Source organism: Anser cygnoides, chromosome 21 (assembly GCF_040182565.1).
Source record: "Anser cygnoides isolate HZ-2024a breed goose chromosome 21, Taihu_goose_T2T_genome, whole genome shotgun sequence".
Taxonomy (NCBI): Eukaryota; Metazoa; Chordata; class Aves; order Anseriformes; family Anatidae; genus Anser; species Anser cygnoides.
Genome location: NC_089893.1, coordinates 3,635,857 through 3,648,301, shown reverse-complemented (window position 1 = coordinate 3,648,301; position 12,445 = coordinate 3,635,857). Strand labels below are relative to the sequence as shown.

At 44.1% G+C, this 12,445-nt stretch overlaps 1 protein-coding gene across 9 annotated transcripts in view; it reads left to right on the top strand.

Annotated features, from left to right (window-relative positions):
• The window catches only part of NCAM1 (neural cell adhesion molecule 1), a 114,278-nt gene that overhangs the window by 65,010 nt on the left and 36,823 nt on the right, over positions 1-12,445 (top strand). For 3 of the 9 annotated variants that reach the window (XM_066981306.1, XM_066981308.1, XM_066981309.1), the window contains exons 9-16: positions 2,587-2,616; positions 6,344-6,494; positions 7,063-7,247; positions 7,635-7,731; positions 8,485-8,655; positions 8,825-8,956; positions 10,112-10,126; positions 11,998-12,033. In XM_066981306.1, coding sequence (XP_066837407.1) covers positions 2,587-2,616; positions 6,344-6,494; positions 7,063-7,247; positions 7,635-7,731; positions 8,485-8,655; positions 8,825-8,956; positions 10,112-10,126; positions 11,998-12,033 — 817 coding nt within the window. The remainder of the gene's footprint in view (positions 1-2,586; positions 2,617-6,343; positions 6,495-7,062; positions 7,248-7,634; positions 7,732-8,484; positions 8,656-8,824; positions 8,957-10,111; positions 10,127-11,997; positions 12,034-12,445) is intronic. The other 6 variants (XM_066981311.1, XM_066981312.1, XM_066981314.1 and 3 more) reach the window with 2 other exon arrangements.

Sequence of the window (12,445 nt, the reverse complement as noted above, 5' to 3'; positions counted from 1 at the left end):
TTACTGTCTCTGGGACAGCACAGGTAAATGGATGGTGTGGGAGACAGAACAATTTCTTAAAATACTGAGCCCTAACTCTGAACATGTGTTAGAAACTTGGATGCATCTGTCTTGCTACAGGGTGTTTACTTGTTTACTTCAGTAACCATACAGCAGTCCTTATTTTTCAAGGTGTACAGGTGCCTTAACTCCCATGAATTAGGTACTTCAGAGCACTTGGTACTTTGAGAGGAGGGGAAAAAAAAAAGTGGTTTACTTTGGCTGCAAATGTAGAAACATGTTATTTAGGAAAAACTTGTTTCCTTTCAGACTGAAATTCCTCTCTATCTGCTGCAGAACACAGCAAGAGCTAACAGCCCTGGAAAGTCATTACCATAATTATTTGCAATGATTTGGCTTTGTCTTTCCTCAAGTATTTATTGCTGTGCCGATGTGGGGAGGAGAATGTTGTTGTTGTTGTTACCACTTGTAATGCTGATTTTGGCCAGTATGCTGTATTCCTCATCGCCTTCACTGGACATTATACCCTTTAGAAGAGACATGCTTCTTCTCTCTCTCTTGCAGAACATCAACTCTGCTTCAGTGTCTACGTAGTTTTAATCTATTGTATATTGGTGTGTGCAGGTTTTATGATCTCATTGCAGACACAGTTATGCTTCCTGCCAGATTTTTGGATGAGGCAGTGACTGACTACTCTTACGTGAACTTCCATGGAACAGTTGCTGAGACAGTCTTGGGTGTCTTGCCCAGCAGCATAGTTCAGTGTGTGAGGAAAGGGATGGGGAACAGGCGATGCTTTTCTGCAGGTCTCTTAACATCTTGCCAGCAGCAGGTATATATTCAGTGATGCAGAGAGTAGACGACATTGGCAGATCCCCGAAACTCCCTTGCAATTGAAGATGCTCCCATTTAACTCCTTGCTTCCTAGTTGAAGGGAAGATGCTGGTGTGCATGAGGGTCTTGGTTCTCCCTCTGGGGAAGGTGCATCCTACAGACGTGAGCTTGTGTATCTGTTAGTCTCAGTGAGGAAGAGCTAAGCTGAAGCTCTCCAGGATGGAGCAGGTGGTTCTGCCGTTCCCCCACACCCGCCAGCCCCAGTACAAAGAAGCAGCAGGCTCAATGAGTGTGGAAACGGGCTTTTACCCTCCCTCTTCCTCTAGGTTGACAGGTGGTGAACACCACTGGATAAAGGATCATCTGATTTTCCATCCCTCTGTGCTAATGCTATAGAAACTCATCGGAGAGGATTGAAAGGGGTGATACGAATGAGGCAGTCCCCTGGCTAGCTCAGGTAGAGAGCATAACTCGTACATGAAAAAGGGATTATGCTGAATTCTGATGATGGTTGCCTGCTCAGTTTTCAGGAACTTGTGCACAAGAGATCTAGATCTATAGAACTGATGAGATTATGGGAGTGCTGGGCAGAGTCCCAGCCCATGCGTGTGCTGGTGAGCTTTTTCTTCAGGTGGATCCACCTCAGGCCTCAAGTTAGAAGTAAATAGCTTGCTTTTATCTAAGATGTTATAAAATGAGACTGTCTGTACCATTTGTTAATACTTAAGTCTTGTATTTTTCACTGGAAGCACTGTGGAAACAATACTGTGCTTTTTATTCTCATTTCTTTAACTTTCATCTCCATTTCTGTAACGTCACTTTTGTGTATGCTGTTATATCCACATGCCAGCAATGCTTGTGCCCCGCATTCAAAAATGCTATCATAGCTGTGATATTAGCAGGTGATTTTTGCCTCCTAAATTGAAAAGGATAAAATTGAGATTGAAATAGGCACCAGAAGGAAAACATATGAAATTCATAGTGGGAAAAAGGGAACTCGGCAACTTTGGTCTTTCCAAACCAGAGCGAATATGGTCCACGCTGTTGCTGTCTCTCTCTGAACGGGAAATGTATGTTTACCAGTAAGGTTTGTGCATGTTTCACTGATGCCTGTCGTTTGGTTGTCCCGAGCCCAGTAAGGATTGGGTGTGCACATCCCCAGCCGTAATGAGCTGGGCATGGTCAGCTGGAGGTACACGGTTCTGCCCTGTGGTCTCCTGTGCAGGGGTCGGAGTGTTTCAGTGCTCTGCAGCTTGAGGGCTCCTACTCCTGGCACAGTTTGCATGTAAAAACCTGTACAAATGCATGATCAGCTCAATGCTACGAGCATTTAATAATAATTAGCATGTCCGGGTGGCTAACAAACTGGTGGAGAACTTTGCAATGAAGTGACGTAGGTCATCAGATTCATTTACCTTCTGTGCTGGGGGCCTGTTTCTAGAACTGGTGAGATGTGACAGAGGAAATAGTCACCCAAGTTTAAGAACAGAAGCAGAGTCTCTAGATATGACTAGCCTTTGTTTAGTCACTTGAAGATCAGTTTTTAGGATATTATATTCCGAAGGCAAATGGAAATTGAGGTTGGGAAATGGAAATCACAGCCACCCCACGCACGAGATACACAACTTGGAGCCTGCATGTACTAAGAAAGTAGTGTGGTGCATATGCTATGATACCTAAAAGCAACCTTTGATAAACTTTTATTGCTTTTTTTTCCCTGTTGTTGTTGTGTTCTATATCTGTTCTCTCCAGGCTTCGTGGACCCGGCCCGAGAAGCAAGAGGTATAAGATTACCAGAGCTTTAGCAAACTTCTTAGGTTTTTTGTTGTTGTTGTTTTTAAGCATTACAGATTAACAAATCTCTAGTCCAGCAACCACGCCAACTAAACCAGCATTAATATTATGAGTAAATAAAATATTAATACATAAAAGAAACAGCTAATAGTTAGAAGTTGCTTGGCATGTAGTGATGTGCTTTTGAATGAGCAAACTAGCTGCGTTGGGAGTGAGTAATCCTGGTTGGCACTTCAAAAAAAAAAAAGGGGGAAGGGGGAAGGTAGGGAAGACCAATGCGAAACCTGACAAATACCACTTCCATGATTTTCTTGTATGCTACAAGCATGGATCCTGTTTCTTTTCTAGAGTTTCAAGAATTAGCCACAGCATGCAGTCTGGGATGGTATTTTTTTTCTAAGCATAGCCTGTTGCTCCAGCCAACTCATCTGTTTGCTCATGGCACTTCTTAAGTTTTGACCTTCTTTTAAAGGACAACTGCATCATGTTCCATTTCAAAATCAATGCAGTTAAATCTTTCACAAGTTATATTTTTCAAAAAAAATGCTCCCAGTTCCCAAATTACTGTTATTTGACTTTAATTTGCAAGGGTCAGTGAAAGGGTACAGGATAATACAGTAAATGTTTGATGCAAGTCTGGTTTGTTCTGTTTCACATTCAGTGCTGTATTTTAAACATAATAATGATCGTTATATACATCTGTGTATTCTATACACAGTAGTACACCCTTACATTCACCTGATCTGTAGAAATGCTTGCTTCAAAATGGACCAGAAACTGTTTCCAAGCAAATAAATGGAGGTCAGGTGGAGAACAAAATGAGCTACCAGAACCGGATGATGACTCCAATCTGTATGTTTAGAATCAGCTTTGTGGACGCTTTGACTATCTTGAATTCTTTTTTTTTTTTTTTTTTAAGCTGTCTTAAGGGTGATGTAGCCTAAACAGAGGGAAATTGAAGCTCTAACTTAAGCCCCACCAGTCTTTCTCTTATCTGGGGCTGAGAACTTACTGTCCATTCTTCCTTTGAAATAATCTCTTGAAACAGAATAATTGTGCCAAGTGAAAGCATCAGACTCGGATCAGTTTGCGTTCAAGAATTTGGAATTTGAGTAGTCGCATCTCAAGTTAATTCCTTCTTCCTGTTAATTCCTGTTACAATTGTCTATCCCTTCCCCCCTCAGTGTATTCAGTGTACTCTCTATCTCAAGCTTTTTGTTAATGTGAACACTAATACTAATAAGCTTGCTGTCTCTCAATTCCTTGTTTTCTCTGTCTTAAAGTATCTGACTTGTCAGTGAGAACTTCTTGAAGCATATTATTGCAGCGTGTGTAGACTTATCTGGAAAATAAGTGGCTAATACAAAAACTCAGTTACAAGCAAAATTGCACCTCTGTTGCATCATCACAGGCTGGTAACTGGGAGTTAGCCCAACTTTACAGGTGGGAAGAGCTGCAGATGGGTTCCGGTTAGTGAAGTGCGAGCACAGAGCTAGGAGCACTCATCTTCCTTCACAGGAGTTGGTGCTGTGGGCAGCATTTTCAGGTGCTGCTCCATAATGACATCTCCTGGGTGGAAAATGGGTGAGGAGCCTGTGCGAAGTTGTCACGGATGCTTGTTGATGAAAGGACTGAAAAATCCTTCAGTTGGAGGGAAAGACGGTAAATAGATTTCTTGGCTGTCTTAACACTAGGGTGTTAAAATCTCCACCAGCTGTTTATGTAGCGACTGTATGCCGTGGCATTGTCAGAATTTGGAGAAAAACACCTGTGTGCATCTCAGGATAACCTGTAGCAGTCGGCAGTGTGGAGCACCATCGTACCCTTTTCTGTAGCGTTGGCAGTTGGTATGGCATGACTTCTTGCCTGTCTCTCTTAGGTGCTTTCGCCATCGCTAGGACACAGTGGGATGCAAAACAGCTGAACCAGGGAGGCTAGGTAAAGGGATTACAGCTGCCCACGTCTCTGCCTCACAAGTTTCTACCTATCCTGTACCTCTTAATAGCCAGGAATTATTAGCATCTGCTGGGCTGAAATATCGATAAAGAAAAGTGATGGTGTGCTTTTTTTGTGTGGATATTGTTCTCTCTGAATATTTTTCCCGATCTGTCTTTCTCTTTACATGTGCCTTTTATATTAAGAGGTAGAGCTTCTTCTTCAGGATTGGTTGTATTATTGCTAAAGTTTTTTGTTTTATCTTAACTGCCTGGCACTGTTTTGTTTGTATGGCATCTTGGCAGTGAGGAGAAAGGAGGTGACACAACGTACAATTAGCTTTGCTGCAATGCTCGTGGGCTGATATTTTGCCATCTTCATATTCTTGTCTACTGGAGTCATAGAGACAAACAGACCATTCACCTGACTGGGAGCTGAAGGAAGGCTGGTAGCCTTTGCAGTTCTGGAGCCTTTACATTTGTGGATCCTGCTGCAATAATTTCAGAAGTGAGCTGGATTTTGGAGTCAGATCACAGGTCAGGCAAAGTGATTGCAGCATAACTGGCCAACGCAGAAAGACAAAAGCAGAGCTCGGTTGTGTAAGATACCACAGCGGACTAATGCCACATTAAGGGACTTTTCTCCATTTCTAGGAAACAGCGCATGTTTCCATGGCGTGTGTTCATGGAATACAAAACTGGTTCCAAAACTGGTTCCAAAACAAGTGCAGGAGAGGAAGTAGAGTTTGTGGCATCGGTCTGCAGCAGCAGGCACAGCAATGAGGGCATCTAATTTGTTCACCTGTACTTATGTCGTTTTGGAAACAAGATGAGAAAGTTTGTCCTTTAAAGCTTCTGAGCTGATCACAAGCAGCAAGAGCTTGCACAAGCACCAGTGTGGAGAAAGGAGTCCAGAGCCACTTGTGCTTCATGTATTAAGAGAGCACTTGGGCTTGGTCCCAGGCCAAAGAGGCCGCAATCCAATTTCGGAGGGGGGGAATGGTATATGGGTTGGGACCCCTGGGTGGTTGCAATCCCTTGGAACAGATGGTAGCCTGGATTTTACATTTCTTGTTTCTCTGTCATTGATGTCCCTACACTCTCCTGCTTGTGGGAGCAATTTCTGAACTGGCATGTAACCAGTGGAGTTTGCTCTGGAGTTTTCTTGAAGCATCACAACACATTGAAGCAGGTTGTGTTTAGAGGGGTCATGTAGTTTTCTTGCCCTGCTCACTGTTCAGTGCCGCATTCGGGTGAAAGCTCTGAGCTTTCATTTTGTCTGATTTAGCTCTGACGGCTGGATCTGTGTTCTCATTAGTGCCATTTCAAGGATGTTGAAATACAACAAGTATCAGTGAGAGAAGAGTAAGTCTTGAATTCTCTCAGAGTGAAAACACAGAACCAGTTGGGGAGGGTTTCTGCAAAAGCATGCTAGCAAAAATGTTTTAACAGAGCTGGATCTCTACAGTTGTTATTTTGAGAAGCAGCTTGATGTTATCCAGCTGTCCTCAGACACATCTGGTACTTTGGTCTTTCATTTAAATTTTTTTCCCATCACCCGAGTCCTTCTAATCACTCATGGCACTTGGTCCTGTGCAACAAGGCTGAGTGGCTTTTGGAAATGCTGCTCCATGCTTGTGATTTCATGTGCCAGGTGATCACTTCTGAAATTCTGAGCACTGGAGGGCTGGCGCGAGGTAGACTTTCGTTTCTTCTTTTCCCTGTAGTCTGCGCCGCAGGCTCACAGCTCAGCCTCTGACTCTTTCTTCCTTTTCTGCCAGACCCTGGATGGGCGCATCGTAGTGCGGAGCCACGCCCGGGTGTCATCCCTGACTCTGAAAGAAATTCAGTACACAGATGCCGGAGAGTATGTATGCACAGCTAGCAACACCATCGGGCAGGACTCCCAAGCCATGTACCTCGAAGTGCAGTGTAAGAAGGGAGGGGGGTGGTTCGTGTATTTAGATGGCGGGGAGGGGGCTGCCTCTGATTTCTTGTCTCCTGGTGAGGCAGAGGCACGTACAACTAGGGAAATCAATATTATCTTGGTAGAGGGCATGAGAAGCAGCTCAGTCTGAAACAACGCTACCGTTGGAGTCGCGTTTCGCAGTGTGCTCACACACAAATGGTTGCACTGGTTAACTCCAGCTGAGGTGCTGGTTGCACCCCGGGAAGATTAAGGGCTGTGAATCTGCCACAGCCTCGTTCATTGGGTATGTCAGTGTTGCACTTCCTCAGATGCACAGCATGCTCTCCGTTTATCCTCCAACACTGCGTTAGGAACAGCCTTTGGGACCGAGCTGACTTCTTCCTTACGTCCTTCAGCAAAAGACCAGCACCACCACCAACCCTCGGATGAGAAGGCTGTCCTCTTCCTACATTAGTTTCCCTTTCCTACATCAGACTGGGCCCCAGACAAGGAATATTTACAGTCAATTTGACTAGACTACTTCCAGAGTTTTTCTGGCTCATATTGCCTTCACGTATATGTTTCTTTCAGATGCCCCAAAGCTTCAGGGCCCTGTGGCTGTCTATACGTGGGAAGGGAATCAAGTGAATATCACTTGCGAGGTATTTGCTTACCCCAGTGCTGTCATCTCCTGGTTCCGGGATGGGCAGCTGCTTCCCAGCTCAAACTACAGCAACATCAAGATCTACAACACCCCATCAGCAAGCTACCTGGAGGTGAGGATAAGCATGGAGGGGAGAAGGGATATGCAGCCAAGAAGGCTTAGTGCTATCAAGTAATTTGTTTTTGATGTAGATGAAGTTGAGTCTTTCATCAGGGCACCCTGTTAGTGGGCAGGAAGTTGTGCGGTGTTTCTGAAAAACAAATGCAAAGGGCATTGGGTAATGGAAAACACCACTCCCTCCTTGCTTTTGACTTTCTGCCCACTGCAGTTCTACCCTTTGTGGACAGCCCTCAGAGTGTCAGCACACATACTATATTGTTGTTTCTTCCCCTGGCAAAATGTAAACGTAATTGGCAGAGTGAAACATAAAAAGGCAAATGTAATTGGCAGAGTGAAACGTATTTTCTGATCCGAGCATGCACCTTCATTCCTTCTACAGGTGACACCAGACTCTGAAAATGACTTTGGAAACTACAACTGCACTGCTGTGAACCGCATTGGCCAGGAGTCCTCAGAGTTCATTCTTGTGCAGGCGGGTGAGCATCCCAGACAGGGAGATATGGAAAGGCAAAGGCAGCCCTTGAGCTGGGGTGACAGTGACATTTTTTTTCTAGTTCAGGTTAACAGGACAGCCAGTTTCCACTTTGAAAGAGATTGTTCGTAGGTTTTTGAGTTGGGGTGGGTTATAGATGACAAGATCTTGCCATCTGTTTCCTTGTTTTTGAAGGGTCTCATTCTTTTCAGTGTTTTCAGTACATTTTGACAGAGCTATGATCTTTGATTTCTGACAGACATTGTCAGTGTGCACATGCATGTGGGTGTGCTTCTCAAACTTAGGAAAATGCACCTAATAATATAAGCAATGCAAGACAGAAGCCACTATGTACCAAATGAAAAGGCCACTGTCTGACTGCACAGCAGACCCGAAGGGCCTCTGGTGTTCCTAAATCATCAACTCTTTTGATGTTCTGTAGAGACAGAACAGCATCCAGAACGCTCTTGCTGCTCCGTTCAGGCTGTACTTTTTTCTTAAAGAAAAGATGTGATTTTGGAGAATGTACTTCGAGGCTCTGACATGTTAGAGGAGGCACAAGATTAAGGTCTCTACACTAATTAGCATTCTTAAAAGCCGTTTGAGGGGAGCCTCAGGCCTGCCTTTCTCTCCTTTATCAAGCCATGACAAGGTGTTCTTGATATTTTGAGTTTTCTGCTTACTCTGCCACTGGAGCTGGGGACCCTTTCTTCCCGCTGTCTTATGTATCACTGGTTGTTTCCCCTTCCTCCCCCAGATACTCCGTCCTCTCCTTCTATTGACAGAGTGGAGCCATACTCTAGTACCGCCCGGGTGGGGTTCGATGAACCTGAAGCTACTGGTGGGGTGCCCATCCTCAAATATAAGGCAGAGTGGAGAGCACTGGGCGAGGGAGAATGGCATTCGAGGCTGTATGATGCAAAAGAAGGTAGGGTGATAAAAGAAGTTACCTCTTCCATCTGCGTCTCGTGACTGTGAGCTTGGACCCAGAAGGCGGCTTTGTTACGTGGCGTAAACATGGCATGAGTACAGTAGGAAAATGGCATTTATTGTTGTCTGAGCCTTTCTTTGTTTTTCCTCTTTTGTTTCTGTCACAGCAAATATGGAGGGCACGATCACTATCAGTGGCCTGAAGCCCGAGACAACCTACTCTGTGAGACTGTCTGCGGTGAACGGCAAGGGTGTGGGTGAGATCAGCCTGCCATCCGACTTCAAGACGCAGCCAGTTCGTAAGTAAAACTGAGACCTCCCTCTGCTTCTCTGGTTCTCTTTCCTTGCATCTTTCCAGGGAATCTCTGTCATGCATGGACAACGCCCTCTTCTCTCGCAGACCTTGCTGCACCCATTGTTTTTGTGGTACTTTTTGATAGTAATGAGTTCTTTCACTAATTAAAAATCTTCATTGAAGGTGGGAGGCAGAGAAGCTATTCGCACTAGTGTGTGCCCTGGGTTACTAGTGTAAACTGCATACTGTCAAGAAAAGGGGTTATGCAATGGAGAGTTCAACGATGTTTTAAGAACAAGCAGTGGGTTGGGAAGTGCATGCTCATAAAGAATGTAATGTTTCTTCGTTGTTGCAAGACCGGGTTTTTTTGCAAATCAGAAATTAATAAGTTCAGCAAAGGAGTGGCCGTGAACTGTGGCAGGAGGGAGGAGGATTTCTCTCTTCTGCAGATTACTGCTTTAAGATGTCCATGCAGCATGTGAGCAATTTCCACAGCCTCTCATCTGCTTTACTTGGGCAATCTTCCACTCTGATGGCGGGATGCTCTGCTGCGGCAGAGTGTAGAGTGGGTAGGGGACATGTGACAAAAGCAGGAAGGGAAGAGGTCGTCTTTTATCCTTGTACCCAGCCTTATCCAAATATTAGGATCTGCAGTCAACCCCTCACAACTCCTGGGATTTTCTTCCCTGCTCTCCTTGCATTTAGATCTAGAGCCTGTTCTTCTTCTGCCATCGCACACATACTTGCGTACCTATTTCATAGCTTTTCTGAAACCACTGTCCAGGACTGTCTTCTGAATTCAGAGCTGGCATTATTCCTACCCCATGTATGTGCATGCTGGGAGGCCCCGAGATCTGTGCATGGTCTTGATTTGGTCTGCCGACTTCAGCCTCACCAGAGCTGCTGAGCGTAACGGAACAGTACGCGTCTTGCTGCTTAGAAATCCAGGCCCTCTGCAGTCAGCCAGCCCTCCCAATAAATATCCAGTTGGTTGCAGTAACTCCTGTTGCCTACCCCACTCCCTAGGGTTGGATTTGGGACAGCTGATGGTGTTTTGAATTTCCAGCTCCATATTCATTATCTCCTTTTCTCACCTCTTCTACATTTTTTTTCTATCTGTCTTCTTTTTGTTTGTGTTCCATCCATGGAAAAACTGCAGGTATCCCTCACTCACGTAAGTGCCTCTCTGCATTTGTTTCACTTTTTCTGTTCCTAACATACATAGCACTAGCTTTTAATCTAGTGCCTTTTTCCTTCTAGGGTCGTTAGAAATGAAGTGTCTGGTACTGTCTGTTTCCTAACAAAACTGACACTAGAATAGTCATCCTGTGCTGGTTAATACTTGTCGTTTATAGAACAGAACTATGGGCTTAACATCTTAGTCTTTATTGTACAGCATGTGATTCAAACATTTAACTTAAAGTGCTTGCCTAATAATAAAGGTTAGCTTGTTGATGACAGTGGAGTAGTGGAAGGCTTCGTGCTTAGGAATTTATTAAAAATTTTCAAAAATTAAGGCAAAAGCTTTGGCTGAATTTCAGGTGTTTTATACCAATTAAGAGCCAACTGAAAACTTCCGAATTTTGAATATTTACAAAACTTTGAAACAAGCAAAAAATTTGAGGAAAAAAAAACACATCACTTTTTTCCCTTCTTCTCCCTAGTATTCTTTACATGTAGTACTCTTTGAACAGTCTTCCAGTAACTGTGTAGATTGTATACTAAACTAATTGAATAAACTAACTGAACCACACTTGCACTGTTTTTCCTTGAAGATTGTGTAATACAAAAGCTCATACTTAGCAGACTACTAACAAGACAGACAGGTAGTCAAGGTGGGGAGCTGAATGGACAGATGGACAGGCAGAATGGCAAATTTCAGTACCTGCAGAGTCAACTGGAAGACGTGGTTCTGAACTGCGTGCGCAAAATGCTGCCTAAAGTTGTTCAGAGCCTGTTAATTTCAGCAGAAGTAACTCAGCCCTTAAATGAAGTTGTTCATGGTTGGTGTTATAGCTGTCAGGCAAACGGTTTGGTAGGCCCTTCTAAATTTGAACATCATCAACGATACACAAGGGAGATAAGACCGTAGGCATTTAGCCTCCGTGCAGATCAGTACCATGGGAAAAGATCCAACAGCAGAGAGGAAAAAGAATATTTAAAAGCCTTGTTTCAGCCACGTCCACAGACCTGTGTGCCAAAGCTCGTGTTCACCACTTGGGGACAGGTAGGTGCCTTTGAAGGAGAATATTAAATCACAATTCTTGTAGAGTGGTTTGGGTTTTTTTGCAATTGTTTTTTGCTATTTTTTTTTAATGTGGCAATCAGCCATTAATTAGTCTGTAATCCGTAACTCTGCACCCCTGTATGGGAAGCTCTATTTTGTTTTCCCTTCTTAGTGGAGTATAGCATTTTTTCATTTCCAAATTCAATTCTGCTGATGCTCTTTCAAGCAAGCTTGTGCCCTGTGTTTCCACCCGAGCATTTGGTTCTCTAATTCTTCTGTGCTCTATGGGGCTCTCAAATCCCAAACTGGGTTGCAGCAGTGGTGAAGAGATCACTGGCATAGCAAAAATTCGTTTTTTTCATCTGTGTTTGAATTATGGCCACACGATATTACCAGTTTATGGGCCAAGTCAAAACCAGAGAAAATAACCAATTTTTTCTACTTCAAATAGTCTAAAAACTGAGGGCATTCTGTAAAGCCTGCTGAGATGTCTCTGTCGTTACCCTTTCCATCTCCCCCAGGCACATTCCCCCAAAGTAGTTTCTCCCTATCTTAGAGGCAAATGAAGGCCCAATGGTATGTGTTCAGTGATCCTACATTATGAGAAAATTGGTTTAAAGCAAGAATTCAGTGTCCAGAATACAGGTTTGGCAAAGTGCCGAGTCTGGAGTTGGAGGCAGCACTTGCTTTGCTTGGGCTTTGTGTCCAGAGAGGTTCGATCTGACAAAACTTTAACACTTTACTCTTTAGTTGTCCTTCTTTTGGCAGCATTGAACAGGAGTCAACTCCCCTCCTCACTTTCCTTTCTCTTCCTTTAGCAAGTACTGCTGCCCCCACCTCCCGCTTAGCAGAGAGTGAGTATGATGGAAGAGGCTGTCTTGTTCCGCCTTGCTCTGCATGCAGCTCCTCACTGAGTGTGGTGCGGTCTGGCTAACAACCTTGGGTGTTTTCCTTCTTTTCTCTTTCTATATATATTTTCCCCCTGAGTAAAAACTGAGTCTCTTGGTAGAGGAGCTTCCAGGACAGAGAAAAACCACAGACAGCTCCCAGGCGTGCTGGCGTGGTGGAGGGAAAGGGATCAAGAGAAGGTCGCAGAGTGAAAGCCTGCCCATGTGAAAGCTGGTAAAAGTGTTGTCACTGGCCTTTGATTTTAAGATTTCAGATCAGCTTTTTCCATTTTGTGCAACATTTTATGAGACTTGCTCAGCTTTTGTGATGTGAGGTTAAATTTCTTGAAATCATCTTAGCCCAGCAAACAAGAGTCTA